Below are 20,765 nucleotides of genomic sequence, written 5' to 3'. Positions count from 1 at the left end.
TGCTGTGCATGCTCCATCTTCTGTGACCCCTTTTGAAAAAGAAAATTGCAGTGTTGCCTTTACTGCCCTCTACCTGCACCTGGGTGATGGTCCATGGCTCCATCTGCTGGCCAAGCGTGGGAACTGACGCTGCTAAAGCTAAGAATCCCCCAGGAACAATGATTTTAGAACAGCCTCCTCTGCCCACAGAAAAGACAAACACCTATCAAGTAAACATATACGAAGCTTTTAATTTCATCACCATAAACATTATACTCTGATTTATCACATACAGTATAAAATATTTACTCTGCTAAATAAATAAGACATAGATAACATTATTGCAATCAGCACTGAAATCCCCCTAGACATGATGAGCTCACTGGCTCTGGCGGGGAGTACTCCTGAGTTTGTGTGAGATCCCCCAGGCTGTGACAGATATGCCCCAGAGGCTGAGATGGGCAGAGGCTCAAGGAACCGCATTTGTGCTTAGGGTCCAAAAAGCCCCATAGGGAGGTCATGGAGCCACTGGATAGACTTGGAAGGGTAATCTCGTCATGGTCCATTCCCATAGGGAGCAGTGAACAATCAGGGAGCCAAACTGGGTCCAGAGAAAACTGGGATTTGGTGTGCTGTAGGGACCTTGGGCCCCATTCCATTTGCCCTCAACGCCCAGCCTTGAGTAGGGACATCTTATGGCTCTCAATTAGGATGAATAGATTGCCCAAGGTACTGGGCTGGGCAGTTTGGGGGACCATATCTATCACCCTAGAAGAGGGGTCTGGCAATATCTAGCACAGTGACCAGCTGTTTTAGGGGAACCAGTTTTTGGGGGGGTCCCACCCTACTCATCTCCTAGGCACAACATAAAAAAGAGGCTGGGAATGAATTTTCTTCTCATTTGTTAAATAAATAAATTAAATATTTAAAGGCCTGTGTCTCCTGACGGCCACAGAAGGGCTAACAAGCTGAGCCATTTCCTGAAACAAGGGGGGTGGGGGACTCAGCAGAAAGGCAGTGCTGTGTATCACGGGGTTTCATCTTGCCTGCTAGGGCTCCTCCTTCCAGCTTGCACCCTGCCAAACCCTGTGGAGGAGAGCTTCTTACAAGAAACCCCCATGCAAGAGCAACAGCGGCAGAATCTGGACAAGGGACTTGGAGGGAAGTTCATTCAGGTCCCCTAAAATCCTTCCTCTGGTGACTCAAGCAGGAGGTTAGCTGTTAACCTGGAGCCTTAATAAAGCACCTGTACAGACCGCATTTGCATGCCTGCAGAACTTCAGACCAACATCCCTGTGGGAAGCTGCCAGTAGGCCAGCCAGGCTCCGGCTCCTATCTGTGCAACTATACATCTCGCTGCCTTAGGATGGCAGCAGAGAGCTACTTAGGTGACAAAGACCTGGAGAGGCTGACTCTGCAGCCCTCCAGGGCTGAGAACCAGTGAAGCCGACCCTCTCTTTGATACCTTACAGAATTCTACACTGAGTATTTGGCCAAGTCGTTCTTGTCAAACACTACCTGTGTAGCAAAGTAGATGGCGACCAGACCCAAGCCTGCAGCTGATACCATATAAGCAGTGACAGAGTGACTCAGCTGGACAATGGAGCCCATGAAGAGGGATGGAGCCACTTGAGACAGCAGAAAGGCACTGTCCAGGATGGCAAGGTCCAGGCAAATGCCCCGTCCAGTAACAACCCTGGCCTCAGGTGGCTCACCCACCACCACTCGCATGGAGACATCGCAGGCAGAGGCCCCACAGAGTGCAGGTGGAGGCCCCAGGATGCTGCTGCTGCCAGGGCCCACGTGCCCATTGGGGAAGGGAGCTCCTGGCTTAGGGCCTGGCAAGAAGCTGGCTGTCTGGCTGTCCTCACTGCTGCCACCTCCAGCGTCCCCACGGTATTTGGGCAGGAACACCTGAGGGTGGGGACACAAAGGAAACAAAGATAGGTGTGTATCCAGGTACAGGGATTCCCGGATACAACAGGCTCTCACTGCCTCTAATCAGGAGCTATAGGAAACCAGGCAACTGGCTTTCAGGGGGAAAAAAAACAAAACTCCAAAACCTGAGGAGAGGCTACTTGATGTGGACCCTAAGCAGACCCTACCACCACTTAACATGGTTGGGAGAAGGGAAAAATCTGAAGCCTGAAGTCTATTTTAGCTTTTTCTTATAACATACAAGTCAACTCAGATCCACAGGCTGAGAAAAGTGCAGAACCCTCTAGAAAAGATAGGAAGAATGAGACAGACAGAATCAAGACACAAAAGAAAAAAGAAAAAGAAAACAAAACAAAAAAACAAACAAACAACAAAAAAAAAAAAAACAACCAAAGAACCCAAAGGAGACGCCTGTGAAGTCCCAAGTTCCTTCCACACAGACCACCTCAAACCCCCGCACACCCTTTCTTCCACTGGGCCATAGGGAAGTCTTCACTGTCCTGCCCATCTAGGGTCCAGGCCTGGCTAGAGATAACTGTCCAACATGAGGTCACTGCCTTGGCCTTTGGCCAGGGAGAGCCCAGTAATTGGGCCTGCAAAAGGGAGAGGCAGCAGGGAGATATTTTTTTGGTGACCTCCACAGCCCAGATGTCTGACCCTAAAACTTCAGTTTCTTCCTGTAGGCTGCCTGAGACTAGAGAACACATGTCTGACTGACCACCACTGCCACCCTCCACCAACTCTAAGCCCCAATGGCCTGAGGGCCTCCTACTTACTGAAGGACAAGATAAAGTCTTACCCCATACTGGTCCCTGTGCCAGGCAGTGTCTAGCACAGAAGGCTGCTGGGGCTGGCTGCACCAGAGAGCTGGAAGCTCCCAGGCAATGCCAGAGAAACCCACAACTCAACACATCCCATAACTCAGGAAGTGGTAAAGGATGGTTGGACAGTATGCAAGACCACGTCTGTCCCCAGCTGATACTATAGACCATTTTTCCTGCCTGCCATCCATCCAAGCAAAGACCAGTGAAGCTGGACACTGGAGAGGTCCTCAGGACAGACAGAGGAAGGCTAATACAGAGAGAAGGCTAGTCCTGGCATAACCACAGGTGCTCAAGCCTCATCTTTGGACAGCAGCATTTAAAGCATCAGTCCAGAGCTCCTTGAGAGCCAATAGGAGGGACCAGATTCCCATTACCAGCCCACCCCCACCACATCCCTGCAAATTACTGTCAAACAAGCCCGCCTACTAGCTATGGGCAAGTCTTTCCTAACTCTGAAAACTGTGGTAGGGAAGGCCTGTGGTCTCTCCCCTAAGCTACACCAACTTGTGCTTCTTCTGGTAGAGTTCTGAATCCAGGTCCTTAAAGCTCAGTGAGGATAGTGCAGGAGACAGGGTGAGCATGCTGTTTAAGTCAGGAAGCCTCCCAAGGAAGAGGGCCTTCTGCAGGAACTGGTTAGTGTGGACACAACAAGGTGCCAGCGCCCCCACCTCCAGTTTAGTACTCAGGTTAACAAACTCAGTATGTCAGGCTCAGATATGTACTGAGGGGATTGAGGAAAAGGAATGGAAGCAAAGGAGGAAAGCAGGGAGAGGAGGGGGGGGGGACAGAGAGAGAGACAGAGGATTAGAAGGTAAACCAGAAAGAGGGGCAGGAGGAAGCCTCCTCTATCTTGCAGCAAGCAGGATATAGATTGATCACATTGCCTCTCTGCAAGAACAGCTAAGGCCAGGCTGTCCCCACTGCCACCTGCTGCAGCCACATGCCAGGGAACCACACTCCACCTCTGGATATAATAATACAGCCCGGAATAAAGGACTTCCGTTGTATGCTTATTCTCCAGGATTCCTCGTGAGGGACTCCGCACTTCCTGCAATCATGCACTCAAGTGCTTTCTAGTTCTAAAGCCAGGAAGTCATTCCTAGAATCTAATCTACACTTCTTCAGCGGCTGTAGCCTCTGGCCCCAGCTGTCCTCTCTGGTCAGAGAAAGCCGAGTTTTTTCCAACGTCTCTCGTCAGACATCATATTGTCAGCCCGCCCCCCAGCCTGTACTTAGCCAATGGAAGTACCTGCTTCTCATGATGGTAGAGGGAGGCGAGCGTGTAAGGCAGGATCTGCAAGGCTGAGAAGGTGAACCCGGTGAGGGCAGCTGAGACTGTCACTACGACCACGCTGTGGGACAGGCATGTGGCAGCGGCAGCCACAGGAAAGGTCATCACACTGGCCAGATAGACTGACCGGGTGCCGAACTTCTGCACCAGCCTGTCCATGACCAGGGAGAAGAACAGGGAGATGGCACACTGCAGGAAGAGCCCCAGGCTGCCCATTCGAATGCCTGGGGGTAGGGAAGAAGTGGGGTAAGGACCCTACACAATCTGAGGGGAGCTAGAGACTAGTAACCATGGGCAACCGATCCCCAGGGCCCTCCCCACCTGCCCACAACTGATATCTAGGTTGTAATTACTGAATGTGGCCAGGGGCTGTCGAGGGAGGGCAGAGGAAAATTTCTAAGAAAGAGGTTCAAGGTGTGTAAGGGAGGAGGGGTGAGGATCACAAAATGGCCCCCAGCCTGGCTCTAAGACAGTTCTGTGGAATGCCTGAACTAGAAGGCATGGTGAGTTTCTGGGAAGCAGGCAGGGAGCACAAAGGCCTAATGGAACTGGAGCCATATAGACCCAGAAGCCCTACTGAGACAACAAAGATAGCAGCTGTGTTCATGAGCCACTGCACATAGATAGATCCTTTTCCTTTATTGATAGGGGGATGGGGCCCAGGGTAGAGTCACCAGCCAAGGCCCAGGCTGTGAGCATCTCCCAACCCTGACCTGTCCTCTGCAGGGCAGCTTCCACTGGTGCTAAAGACTCACCTTCATCATAGTGTCTCCGGGCCTCGGTGCCTGGCTCCGCTCTGGGTACACCCTGGTACAGTCCCTCTCCCACGAAGTCCGTGTAGAACAGTGTGAAAGTCATAAGTGCCATCCAGCTGCACAGCTCAGCCACAAAAAGCCGGCGCAGGGTGCGAGGCATGCGGCAGCACAGCTGGTGCAGCCTGGGAAACAGGGTACCCAGATTCCGGAAAGCCAGGCCAATGTGGCACGGGCAGCATCGGCGTGACACCGAGGGGACCAACAACCCTTCTGCTGGCTCGGGCGGGCCCAGTACTGCCTCCTCGGCCACAAACAGAGTGGCTGCCATGCAGATAAGAAAAATGAGGGTAAGGAGGCCAAAGAGGCATTCTTCCTGAGTGCCCAGGTAGGGGGCTAGGGCGCTGGTGTCCCAGTCAATGGCAGGTAAGAGGTAGCCCAGGCAGCCCCCAAGGCTGATCATGAAGGCATAGACAGAGAAGGCTTGGCGGCAGTGGTCTGGGTCCCGGAAGAGGTCGGAGAGTAAGGCTTCCAGTGGAGTGAAGCACACCTGGCCACAAAAGTCCAGCAGCCCCACTCCAAAGATCAGCAGGGCCAACTCCAGGGGCCTGGTATCTGGGTACAGCAGCCCTGCCAGCCAGCCAGCCCTCGGGATGAGAAAGAGGCTTAGCAGGACACCCAGGGACAGAGCCCAGATAAAGGGTCTCCGGCGGCCATAGCGCCCACGCCATTGGTCACTGGCTGAGCCTAGCAGTGGAACAGAAACCAGGCCCAGCACTGGGCCAATGCCTGCAAGGACAAACAGCACAAATCAGCCATCAGGACAAAGGGACAAGAGGGAAAAAGGAGCTAACTCTGAAAAGAAGACACAACAACAGATCACACTGAGGCAAGACCCCATACAGAGTTCACAGAGACTCTGCTCCTCCCAGTGTGGGTGTTATAAACACCTTGTTTTCAGAGGAGGAAACGGTGGCAGCCATGCCACTCCTAAGAAGCAATATTATGCAAAGACTCGGGTCTACTGTGGGTTAGAAGCAGGGTTTCTACAAGCAGCCAGACCCCAGAGTCTGTATCCTCATGAGCCATCCTTTCCCTGGAGGAAGGAAGCTACAGAGGAAAGCCACAGAGCAGCCACTGACCTCCTGTGGTTCTTGATGAGTTTGGTCTCAGTTTCGGAAACCTACACCACCTGTCCCGTGCCCAGGAAAGAGAGTCTAGGAGACTGTGGTGAAGTCTCAGTTCTACTGATCAACAGATATAGCAGCTGGGTTAAATAAGACAAACCTAGCCTTCCCAAAGCATCCCTTTCCATGTGTGTAAAGTGAATTGTCCTCAAGGGCTGTGGGGTGTAAATGAGAACTGGTAATGCACACACCCCCACCAGGCACTTCCCTCTGAGCCACTCCCTGGACAAGGGAAATGCTGCCTACAGCCCAGCCCCAGATGGACACCAGAGCAGGAAGAAAAGAAGATGAAGTGACTCACCCAACACCATGGTCATGAACTTCTCCTCTACCCCCACTTCCAGCAGAAGGGGTGGCACATAGGTAATTCCAGCAGCCAGGCACACCTCCAGGCCAAAGGTGAGCAGGTTGACCAGCAGGAGCTGAGCTTTCCGATGCCGTAGCACACGGCTGGCCCACAGCCTCTGGATCATGATGGATAAGGCAGGTCGGGGTCCAGGAGCCATTCACACACTCCACAGCTGCTTTGAATCAGCCCTGCCGTGGCTTCTCCTCCTTGCTAGCACCAACCTCCGAGGATGCAGCCAGGCTCCCATTTCGGCCAGCCCTTTAGTGCCAATTCGACATCTCATCCCACGCTAAACATGTCACCATCTAATGCCTTGCTTGATGGGAACACATCTCATCAGTCGGATCCTAGAAGGGCAGGACAGTCACAGTCACATGAAATGTTGTGTCTCGGGTACCAGGTCTCTAGGATTTGCTTCACGTACTCTGAATCCGGCTCGTCTGCAGGCCAGTGATATAACCCTATGCTCAGGTGCCCCTGACCTGGAAGCTCTGTCAAAAGGCTCATGTTAATATTAGTCTACCATTGATGTAATTAATAAGAGAAATTACACTTGAACCTCAGCCCACCCCAAGGCCAAGCAGATATCATCTCCTCTCTTCTGAAGCAACTCTGGAATTGCCCCTTTTGGAGGAACTCAGGACTGGCTTTCAAGGTGGCCTAGGACACCCTCCGCCAGGCCCAATTCATTTGCTTTGCTGTCCAACGTCCCAAGCTGAGCCATTTGATTCTTGTTAAAAGTGACAGTTCTGGGGCTGAGTGGTGGCTCAGTTGGTGTTCACTGTGCAAACATGAGTCTATGAGTTTAGCTGGGCATGGTAATTCATGTAATCCCTGCAATCCCAGGGCTGGAAGGTGGAAACACAAGGATTCCAGGGATAGCCAGCAGAGTTGGTGAAGCCCAGCTTTAGTGGAAGACCCAGTCTCAGACAATGAGGTGGAGAGCCATTGAAGAGGCCATCTGATTACCAATCTCCTGCCTCTGTGCACACAGAGACATGTACGCATGAGCTGAACATATAGATACATTACACACACACAAATATTTCCAGGCAGGGGCGGGGGTGGCTCAACTGGCAAAGTGCCTGATACAAAACAAAAACAAAACAAAACAAAACAAAAAAAAAAAACCGTAAGGATCTGACCCCAGCACTATGAAAAAGCCACTGTGGCAGCATTTGTCTAACCCATTCCTGGGGTGGAATCTGGCAGATGGCTGTAACTCATTGGCCAGCCAGTCTAGCCAACTGGTGAGCTCCAAGCTCAGTGACAGACCTGGTCTCCAGAAACAAACTCCAGTGTCAAGGAAGACGTCGGCAAGTTGACCTCTGGCCCTCACTCACATAAACAAGTACATAAAGCACGTACATAAATATGTGCACAGAACATTTTCAGAAGTAAAACAAAGGGGTACTTCCTAGTCTCTACTTCCTGGTCCTGAGCCATGTTACACAGTAACCCCACACTCCAGGACAGAGACAAGAAGGAAGAAGAAAGGATACAGTTCCTTAAGTGGGCTTTCAACCTGTCACTGACAGAGAGTTCCTCTTGGTGAGTCTAAGCCTAAACAACAATCTCTCCCTTGAGTTTTCCCTCAAGTTCACAGGAGGCAGGAAGATAGTCCATCCCACCCACACATTACTTCCCAGTCGCTACAACCAGCTGGGACCATCCCTCAATCCCCGCCTAACACGGGACATGAGCCAAGATCTCAACAGTTATATATTAATTGGTGGCATCTGAGAGGATGCCAACGAGCCCTGAACTAGTGGGATGCGTCACTTCCTAGTTGACCTCTGGCCCCACTCACACAAACAAGTACATCCAGCACAGACTCGCCAGTTACTGGGTCTGCTGGGTAAGTAACCTCCAGGGCTTGCCTCCTGGAGATGGCACCGCTGCTGCCTACTATGCAAACTGTGAAAGTAGGGACATGGTGGGGTAGCCCACTTGTAGTACTGAAGCAGGGGGATCATTGATTTGAGGCCAGTCTGAACTACATACACAGTGAGCCCTTAGGTTAAAGACAGGGCTGGGTGTGACTTAGTGCCTAACATATGTAAAGCCTTGGGGTCAATCCTGCACCACTACAAATGTACACACACACACTTCAAATCAGCATCAAAGTATACTAAGAGACTGGGAGACTGAGGGCAGGCCTTGGTGAGAAAAGCCAAGAGCCTGCTAACCTGCATTAACCCCAGATGAAAAAAAGAGGAGACAAAACTTGCCACTACACCCCACCCCCCACTGGGACACCTTCCCACTCCTCACCAATCAACCCCATGATTGCTGATGAGGAGTGGCTACTCAGTGAAGGGGAGGGCTGAGGAGGCTGCAGCTCCCTCCAGACATCTCCTTTGCTAGCTAGCTTCAGAGAAGAGGCACTTTTATCTTTTCCACTAACATCAGACCCCATGGGGTCCTGGTACCCTGCCGGTTACAAAGCAAGTCACAGGCACTAAGCAGAGACCAGGCACTGTGGACCAACCTGAGTTAGACCTGTCCAATCCAAATTGGCTCTCTGGGGCTAGAGAGATGGCTCAGCAGTTAAGAGCACTGGCTGCTCTTCCAGAGGTCCTGAGTTCAATTCTCCACAACCACATGGTAGGTCACAACCATATTGGCCCTCTGAGGCTCAGCTGCTGAAAGACTAGGAAATACAGGACTGGAAATAAATCTGCGCAATGGAGAGCTCCCTCCACTTTGCTAAAGGGTAGGGCTTATAAAAGGGTGTCATAAAAAGGAAGATAAAATATTGACCTGCACAGTCCTGAAGTGGAGGCACTGGACAGACCTCAGTTTTAGCTGGGCTACTCTGGGTTCAACTTGGCTCCTCCCCTTGTCCTAGTGATCAGAGGGAAAGCTTCCCTCTAGAGGGGCAGGCTCTGGGGTAAAAGACTTCTAGCCATTTTACTCTCCACCCTTACTCTGGGAGGGACTGGGGCTCTCACCTGCTCTGGGTTTAAGGGACCAGGTCCTCCTTGAGCAAATAGAGACTTTGCCAGACCCAACCTCACCCATAAACCTGCCCTCATTCTGTAAGGCCTACATTCTCTGCTAGTCGGGTCACCTCCCCTGCCTCCCCTCCCTTCAGGCAGCTCTCCCTCAGTCCTCCAGCATGCTAGTGAGTAGGAATGGGGAGCTCTTAGGACACTGGGCAACACGAACATGCGCATTTCCCCCATCCTCCTAGAACCCAGGCAGCTCCTGAGCTAGACTGCTTCTTCTCCACTCTGTAGAGTCTCCGCCTGTTGTCTGGGGTCTGGACCGGGGCACACACAACTCATAGGTATGAGTGGGGTGGAAGATAGGGAGGTCCCAGACCCCTGTACTTTGAGTTGCTGAGCCCGCCCTCCCTCTTCTCATACCTACCCTGCCCTGGAGATGCAGACACTCCTGAGAGCCCAACTTTTCTGAGCCCACAAGGAATCCCACCCCCCCCAAAAAAAGAACATTGTTCCCCTTCTTTCTTGTCTTCAATGTCCCACTCTTCTCAACTGCCTCCCTGCTCCAATTATGCCAACCCTATTGTAGACCGCCCCATGCACTGACTCCAGCTGACAGAATTACCCACAGGGCCCTTTGCTCTGGATACCAAGACAGAAGCCCAGGGCCACTCTGGCAGCAGTGTCAAAGTGGGCTCTCATCAAAGTTGGAGAGAGACAGATCACCACAGTTGCCCCTTCTAGTCTGGATTTCCCCATCCTCTTGGAGTTAACAAACACAGGCAAGGCCACACGGACTAACCCTCCAGCTCACAGTGAGCCCCTAGCTCCAGTAGTGGGGACCTTCCAGCCTCAGAGACTTTCCAAGTCTCTTCCCCACTACTTCTGGAGGACTTGGTCTGGCAAACAGAAGATCAACCAGGGAACCAGCCTCAGACTGCTCACCTGGAGAGGAGGGGACAGGAAAAGGAGGGCAGAGGAAGGCTGACCAGGTCATGGGAGGAAGGACAAGCATGGGCAGCCTTGCGGGTACAGAAATCCTTCTCAAGCTTCAAACTTCTCCCCTCCTCTGTGGGTCAGTCCTCCATGGCCCAGCCAGAAAGACTGTGTGGACCTTTCAGACCCTTCTGGGGATCAGAACTAAAGCCTGAAAAGACAGGCTGGGGAGTGTCAGTGAAACTGGACTCTATACACTTCTGTGAATCTTATGATGTAACACACCAAACCTCAGGGCAGGCAACTCTTTGATACCCACCCAGCAAGACCAGGGACCTAGGAAATGTGTGTGCAAAGAATGAATGGATAGATGCAGCCGAAGGGGATGCTTAAGGGACAGGAAGCTTAAGTCTTCCTCCCAAACACACCTAAGAGATGCCTAACCAGAACACCAGTGAGGGGACCAGATAGATCTGAATGGCCCAAAATGCTTCCCGTCACCCCCAGCAGGCAGCCTAGGGAAGTGAAACAGTCACAGGAACAAACTTGGCCTGAACTTTGTCCAAAACTCAAAAGACAGAGTGGAGACCAGCACAGGAAAGTGACCCCAATGAGCAGAGCCCTTCGTAGCTCAGTAAGGAAAGGGAGGATCAGAGGACACATAAAGAGGCCTTTGAGGGCTTTCAAAGGGGCTCCTGCCACCCCACAAGGCTGAGGTGGAGCAGGGGGAGCAGATACCCTCTGCTGACAAGAGGCCACAGGCAGCAGAGTCTGGGGACAGGCCCCGCCCCGCCACTGTCAGACAGCAATTCTATGGCCCCTTTATGCATGCCAGAGTCCCCCACACTCCCGCCCAGGCACATCAAACGGCCTCAGCCCCCACCCTGACCCCGCAGGCTCTGCGACCCTGTGTCCTCCCTCCGCACTCACAAAGAGGGCTGCTTTCTCACAGGCTGGGTTCCTCTGGAAGCTAAAAAACGTACTTGGATATCCTTCACTACAAGCCACTGTCCTTCCCAGACAGAGAGAATCCTGGTAAGGGGATATCTCGCATCAAGGCAGGGCCAGAGAAAGGGGTTGATCTCTACAGTTCAACTTCCCCGGCCCACTCCAGACAAGGCTAGAGAGAAAAGGCGTGGGGAGCCCTGCTCCTCCAAAGTGGACTGGATTCAGTGCTTCGTTGCAAGCTGAGCAAGACCCTCTAGGCTAGCAGCAGAAAGCATGGCTCTCTGGGGTATGAGTGTTTCCCAGTGTGAAACCCTTACTACCCATACCTTTGCCTCAGTCCCAGGAGGCCAATGCCATGAGCCTTGCCTAATAAAACTTGGCACACTGCACTACCAAAGTACAGCTAGATCCTCAAGGTAGCATCTTAAGGAAACTTGGGAACACCTAAAAAAAAAAAAAAAAAAGAAAGAAAGAAAAGAAAAGAAAAGCAAAATGGTCCCTATGAGGTATTGAGCCTGCCCTTTTACAACCTTCTCTTGCAGACCTTGCACAGGTACTCTGGAAATTTCTACCTGGGCTGCTGGGAGACGACCGAGGAGATGAAGTGCGGGACTACTGAGCTTGGATACCTTTCAACCTACCACTCAGCCTTTGAGTTTCTGAGGCCAATTATTTCCAAACACGGAGGGAGGGCTCTGTTTATCCCATCCCGCCCGAGAAAAACTCAACAGTAACTTCACAAACCGCACTACCTCACAGACTTTTCAGGACCCCCTCACAACGCAACCTCTTCACTTTGAGGGAATCCTAACAAAGAGCAGGGCTGGGCAGAGGGAAGGGGAACCCGGCCCCACCCTGGGCAGGTTCCCTAGCTCCTGCCTCCCCCGTGGCTGGGAGGCCAGGGATTTAGAGTTCACCCTGCTGAGCTGCCTTTTCTTCCCTCAGACTGGAAGCCTTCTGCTTAGCAGCTTGTCAGAGAGAGTGAGGGGCTGCAGGCCGGGACACAAAGGGGGATTAGGGAGAAACCTCTGGGCTTGCAGAGTAATCCATCAAACCCTCCCCTGCTGCCAGCTCTGGCCCCTTCCCACTCAGTTCCCCTTCCAGCTGCTGCCGGCCCCCCACCTCCTCCTGCTCGGGAGCCCTGTCACAACCGGGCAGCAAAGAGAATCCCAGGCCCTGGGGGGGCAGCAGGGGCACACCAGAGACACTGGGAAAAGGGCAACGGCTCCCTCCCCCCACTCACTCGAAATGTGTGAAAACCCAACAGGTGGCAGTGGCGTGGAGGAAAGTTGCTTTTGTTGCGGTGTCTAAGAGCACTGTGCAGCTTCAGGACGGAAACAAATGCTGGAGGTTGGGGGAGGGGGAGGGAAAGGGACAACAGGCAGTTCCTGGAGCCTGCAACATCTCCCCTCCCCTCCTCTCTCCAATCTAGTGACAAAGACTCTGGGGCTGGCCTGAACCTCACCTTGGCCAGCCTAAGCTGAGGCTGAAGTACCCTTGGAGGTCTCCTGGCCTCCCCTAGTGACAGGCAACACACACATGCATTTTGTTTCCAGGCACCTGGGCCTCCCCCAACCAGACTTCATTGCTGACAACAGCTGCCACCCAAGGTCATGCTGTGTGTGTGCTCTCCATACCAGGACAGGCACTAGTCTTCTACCAGGAACCCTCTTCTACCCCTGGGGCTGGAAAACTGAATATGGCCAAACCGAACCCTGGCAGGTTCCATAGTGATATAGCTTTTAGGGGTCAGCTGGATGGACCTGGATCTGATGCCAGTTTGAGTCTGTTTGTAACTTGACCTACTGACCCTTAGTTTCCACATTTACAATTTATAATTGTAGCTCCCTGGGTGACTGGTGCATGCCAGGCCCCCTTCCAATCAGTTTACTCTGCCAGCCACTGGCTGATAGGGATACAAGTTGCATGCCCATTTCATGGATGGAACTTAATACCACTGACTTTAAGCAGCAGGTATGGCTCAGTGGTAAAGTGCTTGTCTCTCATGCAGAATGTTCTGGAATCCCATCCTTAACGCAATAAAAAACAAAACCCGACAAACCACAACTTAGAAACTATGTAGTATATGAGGAGAAGGATACGAAGGGCCTTTGGTAGAGGGAACCTGGGTGTGGCTTTGTCCTGTCCTAACACAGTGGTTGGAAAAATCAATTCTGCCTTTCTCCTCAGCTTCATCTGCAAGGCCTCTTACCAGATCTCAGCAGCCCCCAGTGGCAAGAGGAATGCTAAGAATGTAAACACCTTCCCAGGTGCTGGCCCCAACAGGTGAGCGAGGTCAGTGCCACAGATATGCTGCAAGAGGAAAGGCTATCCCATCCTTACCAGACAGATGCTTCCACCCACAGGGACAAGTAGGCCAATGGCTGACCCTACCAATCGCCCAGGGGGTATTTAGCACATGCCAGGAGCTTTGTTTTGGTTTGTTTTTGTTTGTTTGGGTTTTCCACACAAGATTTCTGTGTGTAGCCCTGGCTGCCTGGAGCTCACTCTGTAGATCAGGCTGGCCTCGAACTCAAGAGATCTATATGCCTTTGCCTGGGAGTGCTGGGATTAAAAGGCATGAGCCGCCACCACCCAGTGCTTGGTAGACCTCTTAATAAAAGTCTACCATACAGAGCTGGTATTTCATATTCTTAGCTCACAAGAAGGAAATGTTAGTTTCGGAGAACTTAACGCTTCCAAGGTTGAAAAACTCAAACCAGGAAATTTGCAACCTTTCAAAAACTCTGGAAAACACTTTGAACTGGGAGTCAGAAAGACATTGATAGCTATGTAACGCAGGAAAGTTACTACCCTAGGACTCAGTTTCCATACCTGTAAACTGAGAGGTAATCTAGCTATTGTCTAAGGGGTACGGTTAGGTGATCCAGCACCTGTCCCGAGCCTCTGGTAGGGTGATCTCATGGACAGGTGCCCAGTGACAAGGCCACAGGGCTTTAGGGAGAAGTTAGTTTGTCAGTCAGTCTTCACCAATGAGTCAGGTAGATCCAGTGGGGAAGAGTCTCCCCCCCCCCCCCCACCCCGAAGCACTTACCCCATCAGACCTGTCCACACACTGCTCAGATACCAGCACTGTGCCAAGGTCAGAAGTCACCTGAAATGCAGCCGAGTAAGCAGGGCTTCAGGGACAGAACTGCCATCTCTCCTCTCTCCTGGAGCTGGACTCTGTTCATGGCAGAAATTAGTAACTAAATTCTTTCTTGTCTTGGTCCACAATAAAAGCAGGGTGCCAAAAAATCCCGAAGTCCTCCACAGAGGAGGAAGGGAAGTGCGGGAAGCAATGGAGGTCTTGGCTCAGTCTCTAGGTCACCGGAAATTTCCTCGCACCCTTCCAAAGCTTCTGCAAAGTGAAACTTCAACAGCTTTTCTCTCTGTGAACTTGACACCTGCCACTCAGCCAGGCCAGCCTGGGCAGCTCTTCCCATAGTGCACACAGCCAATCAGAGTCCTCTCCCTCAGCCTGGCCTCTCTCTGGAGGTGAGGTACACAGGGAAGAGGCCAGGGGCTGAGCATTTAGGTCAAATGCACAACTGAGCAGGGCCCTGGTCAGAGTGTTCCAACAAGGTGCTGTACCAGCTCTGGGTGGCTGGCCTACCTCCAGGGTTGCAAATCTGTTGGTCTCTTGGCTTCTATCTGTCTAGATATTCAGGTCTGTGACCAGCCTATCTGTAATAATAGCCCTGGGTCAGCCAGTTATGTGGAAATGTGGTCTCAAAGATGAGGGACATACCTGTAAACCTCCTCAGCATTAGGGAGGCTGAGGCAGGAGGACTACAGCTAATAACCAAACTGGACTACAAAGCAAGACCCTGTTTCAAAAGAGATAAAAAAAAAAAAAAAAAAAGCCAGGTATCAGTGGCACATTTCTAGTCCCAGCAGAGGGATGTGGCTCTCCATGAGTTTGAGGCCAGTCTAGTCTTCATGGTGAGTTCTAAGTCAGACAGGACTACACAGTAAGACCCTGTCTCAAAAACGAAGCAGACTGAGGACCCAGTTCAGTGGAGACTTCATAGAGCTTACATAGGCCCTTGGTTTGACTCCCAAATCCAGAAATAACAATCACTCAGGTGAACAAGGTACAAAGAGACTAAAAGGGGGCTGGAGAGATGGCTCAGAGGTTAAGAGCACTGACTGCTCGTCCAGAGGTCATGAGTTCAATTCCCAGCAACCACATGGTGGCTCACAACCATCTGTAATGGGACCTGATGCCCTTTTCTGGTGTGTCTGAAGACAGCGACAGTGTACTCACATACATAAAATAAATAAATCTTAAGAAAAAGACTAAAAGGCCGGGCGGTGGTGTACGCCTTTAATTCCAGCACTTGGGAGGCAGAGGCAGGCAGATTTCTGAGTTCGAGGCCAGCCTGGTCTACAGAGTGAGTTCCAGGACAGCCAAGGCTATACAAAAAAAAACAAAAAACAAAACAAACAAAAAAAAAAGACTAAAGAAACTATTGTCAAGCCAGTCTACCCACCCTTAGAGGAAGTCTACCTCACTATGCAACCTAAGCACCCCTAAAGAAATGTCAAAGAGCCCCCAAAACATACTCACTGAGCCACAACTGTTTACCATCTCCCCCCCCCGCCCCCCAGCAGTGAAAGTGCTGGGTACAGACAGTTCTCCTTGGCAGGAGAGAAAAATACAATAAAGTGCAACCTATGTGCAGTAAGGCGGTACACGTGCTAAGTGGGGGCATGGTGGTGGCGGCAGCATAGTCAAGGCTCCCTGGAGGAAGTGGACATATGGCTGAGTCACGAAAGGTAAGCAGGTGCTATGCAGAAAGGGCGCATAGGTCCTAGAGCGTGGGATTTCCAAACACATTCACCCCTCCCACTATTGGCCCCTCTCCAGCGAGGGATACAGGAAAGAACATGAGAACCAAAGCCACACAACTGGGTTCTGATCTCAGATCCGGCTCGCAGACCTGTGTGTCCTAGATGGTCACACCTCCTTGGGCCCAGGACAGAGGAATTTACTGGCACTTGGCTGGATTTTGCTTCCAGCTACTTCCCCTTTCTGAACAGCCTTCGCCCTTTACCTGAACCCTCCGCAGCTCAAGTCCCACACCAATTCCTACAGGAAACTTTTGATTGGATCAGGGAGTCCAGGAGTCAGCCAGGGATACTCTGGGATCCGGGTGCACGGATCTCCAGCAACAGGAGCTGGGAATCTACAATGGCTACAGCCCTGTAGTGACTAAGTGCTCCTAGCTCGGACACTATTTGCTAGTTCAACATACACTTGTCATTAGAGATTCGGGGGTTGCTGACAGCACTCTGGGGTTGCCTGGTCCTGAAGGGATCCCATCTGGCTGGATATTTAGCCTGGTGTGGGTTTGTTAACCAGTGGAAGTTGAGATAGAAGTTGCTTCCTACCTTCTTGGTGCTGGCTTGTCCCAGTGCCCCAAAGAAAGTGATTTCCAGAGTTAAAGGAACGAGAACAAACATCTTTTGAATAGCTATCTGGTTTACACAAGTTTTGCTGGTAGAGACACATTGCACATCTAATTCCCACAAATAGAACCTCCACTTTGCAGACATCGAAATAAAGCCAACTGCAGAGACAGAGGGGCATCTCCAACCTTAGAATTAAAAAGGCTCCCCACACCAGTCTCTCAAGGAAAGCAAGAGAAACACAGACCACATAGCAGAAAATGAGATTAAACAGGTAATTCTGGTCAAAGATCAGGACACTGATCTAGCTCTGTCCCTTGCCCCTGCCCCCAGGCAGCAACATTCAACAGTAGACAAAGCTCTCAGCACTCTTGCTGTGAGTCAAGTGGCACCAGCATTTGAGACGCTGGGCCTGGTACCAACTGGTCCAACCTCCACACACACTGTCCAGCAAACAGGGCCACTGGCTTGTCAAAGGAAGTTAGGCTGGGAGGGCTAGGGGATCTAACTCAGTGACAGAATGCATGCCTAGAAAGCTAGGCCAGGTTTTTCCTTGTAGATACCAAAGAATAGCATGAAAGACCCTCTCCCCAGACCCCCAAGTGCTGTAGAGAGAAGTCAGAGAGAAGTCCTCACTGCAGGGCACCCTCCCCACATGGTCTTCCTAAAAGAACTTATAATCTTTCTACATAGAAAGCTCTTAACCTTTCGGGACATACACTCACCTCCTTTGCCTGGCAGTACCCTCCCCCAGCCTGAGTATACTCTTGGGAGGGAGGCAAGCAACGGTTTCTGCGCTAATCATAAAACCCATCAGGAAGTATAGAGAGGGGAAAGAGATCAAGATGTCCACTATGTCTTGGTCTGTTCTTTGCACTGGACCCAGAATTCAATTGCAAATGCGTTACTAGTGGCTTATGTAAGTTATATATGGTGGTGTTCCCTGCCTGGCTAGGAAACCAGTTTCTAAGTTAATCCACAATGATGCCACCCCTGTCACCAACCAGCAGCAGCTGACCGTTACTGAGTTCTCCATAAACAGCTGCTCTGCTCAGAGGTTTACCTGCGGTGGTCTCCTTAATCCCCAAATCCTGGAAGGCAGGTCCTAGTACGCTCAGTTTATAGAGGAGAAAACACAATCAGGAAACTGATAACTTACTTTGGAGGAAATGGATTCAAGCCACATGCTAGAACCAAGTCTCTTAGCTACTTAAACTTCCCAAAGCCCAGGAGACCTTGTTCTCAAAGAAGTTAGCCTAGAACAGTCTCTTTAAAAATGAAAAGAATAGGGCTCAAGCTGGGCATGATGGCATACACCTATAATCCCAGCACTAGGGAGGTCAAGACAGAGTTGTGAGTTCAAGAGCAGCCTGACTACATAGACACTGCCTCAAAAAACAAACAAAAAACCCCCAGAAAGCAGGGCTCCCAGAGTCTTGAACCATCTGCAGACCATTCATCCAGACACAGGTGATAAATACAGTTAAAATGAACATTTTCTACATTTAACAAAATGGGTTTTGTTTTGAGGGGATTTAATTGTGTGTGTGTGTGTGTGTTTGTTTCTTTGGGTTTTTTGTTTGTTTGTTTGTTTTGTTTTAGACAGAGTCTCGCATAACTCAGGCTGGTCTGGAACTCATTACATAATCAAATTGGCCTTGAACTCCCAATCCTCTTGCTTGTGCCTCCCAAGTGTGCTGAGATTACAGGTGTAAGCCACCACACTTTACAGGGTAAAGACAGCCACAGTTGAGTTCTACTTGTGTTATTTAATGAAGTTATATTTCGAGACTGTGTTTATCCTTGTTAGGGCTGGGTGGTTTTGTTGTCATTGACTTCAATAACAAAGCTGTGCAGAGAGTATGATCATTGTCACCATCACGGGTCCCCAAGTTTGCAACAAGGTTGAAAAGTTCAAGTTACTTGGAAACTACGGGAGCATGGCTGGCTGAGGGAAGACAAGCTACCTTTTGGGCAGCCTGTATTCTCATCCCTGAAATGCTACAAGGTTTCCGTCCAGAGGTTACCACCAGAAATCAGTCTTAACTTCAGTGACCTTGGACCATTCTTCTCTCCCTTCCTGCCTTTCTCTCTCTAGGGCTCTGCCTAGGCCCAGTGCTAGCTTGGGACCAGTACACATCTTTTCCCAAATCACCAGCCTGCAGGGCATAATGTACTACTCAAGGACCTTATCCAGTTCCTCCTTCTGTTCCTTCAGGGTTACTCAGTGAGCCAGGAGGTCTGGGGGGAAGGGGGGGGGTGGGTTTCATCCTCCACTCCAAAAACACATAGGAAAGCTTCTCTTGGCAAAGCCCCTAACTGGGGCCTGTATGTCTACAGCTGTATTATGATCTTTAGACTGATCCAGTGAATCAACCTCCATTTTCTGGGCACTTTTAGTGCAGCCTGGCTCCAGGACAGCCCTGGAGCTGGGGCAGGCGGGAGATAAGGGAGGAATGAGGGAATGAAATGGATCCAACAGAAAGGCCAGAGGGTTCAAATCCTGTCCCACTTACTCCCTAGGACACAGTGTTCTGTGTGGTTCCTCAGCTTTCTGTCCAGCTAATAGCTCCTGGGCCCTTCTCTTCCCTGCTCCATCTGTCAACCTGTTCTCCACACCTTAGGCACGTGGGCCCACGCCGAAGATGCACACTCTGGGAGTGGGATTGTGCTTCATACATAGGAAACAGAGGTCAGAAACCTTAACAGCCTCACCCTCCTAAGTAAAGCTTCCAGGAACCCAGCAAGTCAGTCTGAGCCATGTCTACTCCATGCCTGTCTGCAAGGCCCTAGCTGGACTATTCAAATTTCAGCATAGGATAGGGTCTGTCACAGCCGAGCATCAAGTTCTCACCAAGTACCCACCGGGCCAAACTCTTCCTACCTCCAATTCATACTCCTAGGGAAAGAGGAAGCACCGTGGCCTTGGACGAGTCAAGTGTGTGTCATGAAGGAGGGGACTGAGTCGGAGGTCAAGGGACAGAGCACCCACAGGGTTCCCTGTTGGGGAATGGAGACTAGGGAAGAGCGGAGCCTGCAAGCTCCTGGAGTTTCTCCTCTGGGCGTGCTGCCTCCCGCCTAGCGCTTTCTCGCGCTGCAGAGTACTCCCCATCCCCACCTGAGCCCGGGACACAGGAGCCACAGCCAGAGCTGCTTTACTCTCCGCAGGTGGAGAAGTAAACGGAGGCAGAGAAGGGGGGCGCAGAATCGCACATGTACACATATACTACTCATTACCCCAGCCTCAACCCCACCAAAGCCTTGCTCCAATTCTCAGGTCAAGAGAGCTGGGTCCCCTTCCGTCTCCGACCAAGGCGCCCGGCTGAAGGCCCTTCCAGGGCTCCCCTAAGTGTAGACCGTGCGCGCCTCGGTGAGTCATCTGCCCCTTTCGGGCGCAGTCCAGACAAGGGAAGAAATAAACGCAACTTTCCAAAGAAAACTCTGCGGCGGGAGGCTGCAGCAGGGGCGGCCGGCCCTCCCGTCGGCCTGGCCGGGGACTCCAAGGCTCCGATCCCGCCCTCCGCGCGCGGCCCGGGACAGCGGGCGCCACAGCACAGCGCTCCCGGAGGAGACGCACTCAGCACGGACGCGAGCGGGCGCCCGCCCTGGGCACCGGGCCGTCAGGGGCCGCACCCTCCCCGCGAGCCTCCGCTCTCGCAGGGCCGGGACGCCACGGAGCGGCCCCATCCCACGGGGTGCAGAACGCCACCGCCGAGCGCCGCCACCCGCGCGCTCCTTTCCCGCCGGGACCGGCCCCTCCCCTACCTGGCCCGGCGCGCGGCTGTCACCTGGGGCTGGCGCGTGCGAGCTCGGACCCCTGCTTCCCCAACGCGCGCCAGCGGGCGGCTTTTAAATCTCCAGGTTACTCAGTGGGGGGAGAGAGCATGCGCGCTGGGGCTGCCAGGAGGGGGGCGGGGCGAGGCGGGTCGGAGGTGGGGGGTGCTGGGAGGGGATGGAGGGGTGGGGCCGGTCCCCAAGGGAAGAAAGCGGGAGGTGGAGAAGCAGTCGCCTTTCTGGTCGCGACCGGACGGGCAGCCCCCGCGTGGCTCCTAGACTGCCCTGTCATTACCTAGGGCTGTGCACCGCCCCCTCTGCCGCTCGCCACCAAAACATTTAGGTAAAAACTACCCGGCTCCACGGGGTACCTCCCCTCCGCTCCCCAAGTCAGTCTGCGACCATTGCCCGCGCGTGCCATTCT

General features: G+C 52.1%; 1 protein-coding gene across 5 annotated transcripts; it reads right to left on the bottom strand.

Annotated features, from left to right (window-relative positions):
- Positions 1-205: 205 nt before the first annotated feature.
- Positions 206-20,458, bottom strand: Slc45a3 (solute carrier family 45 member 3). 5 transcript variants are annotated; one of them, XM_076941143.1, is made up of 7 exons: positions 20,333-20,425; positions 14,208-14,338; positions 11,479-11,596; positions 6,273-6,667; positions 4,788-5,573; positions 3,991-4,256; positions 206-1,893 (listed from the first exon to the last, which is right to left on the bottom strand). In XM_076941143.1, the coding sequence occupies exons 4-7, from the start codon at positions 6,475-6,477 to the stop codon at positions 1,456-1,458; spliced, it is 1,695 nt and encodes a 564-aa protein (XP_076797258.1). In that variant the 5' UTR covers positions 6,478-6,667; positions 11,479-11,596; positions 14,208-14,338; positions 20,333-20,425; the 3' UTR covers positions 206-1,455. The 5 variants fall into 5 exon arrangements, with proteins under 5 accessions (XP_076797258.1, XP_076797256.1, XP_034369194.1 ...); XM_076941141.1 differs by lacking the exon at positions 11,479-11,596; XM_034513303.2 differs by lacking the exons at positions 11,479-11,596; positions 14,208-14,338 and having other exon boundaries at positions 20,333-20,458.
- Between the last annotated feature and the right edge of the window lie 307 nt (positions 20,459-20,765).

This window comes from Arvicanthis niloticus, chromosome 10 (genome assembly GCF_011762505.2).
Source record: "Arvicanthis niloticus isolate mArvNil1 chromosome 10, mArvNil1.pat.X, whole genome shotgun sequence".
Lineage (NCBI taxonomy): Eukaryota > Metazoa > Chordata > Mammalia > Rodentia > Muridae > Arvicanthis > Arvicanthis niloticus.
Note: the sequence above shows the minus strand (reverse complement) of the source record. Positions and strands in the feature narration are given on the sequence as shown.

Excerpts from the sequence above, each read along its gene's own strand:
- Slc45a3 (XM_034513303.2), bottom strand. The coding sequence starts at position 6,477 with ATGGCTCCTGGACCCCGACCTGCCTTATCCATCATGATCCAGAGGCTG. Across the intron at positions 5,574-6,272 it reads GTTCATGACCATGGTGTTGG|GCATTGGCCCAGTGCTGGGC; the intron begins GTGAGTCACTTC and ends TTGTCCTTGCAG. Across the intron at positions 4,257-4,787 it reads CCGGAGACACTATGATGAAG|GCATTCGAATGGGCAGCCTG; the intron begins GTGAGTCTTTAG and ends CCCTACCCCCAG.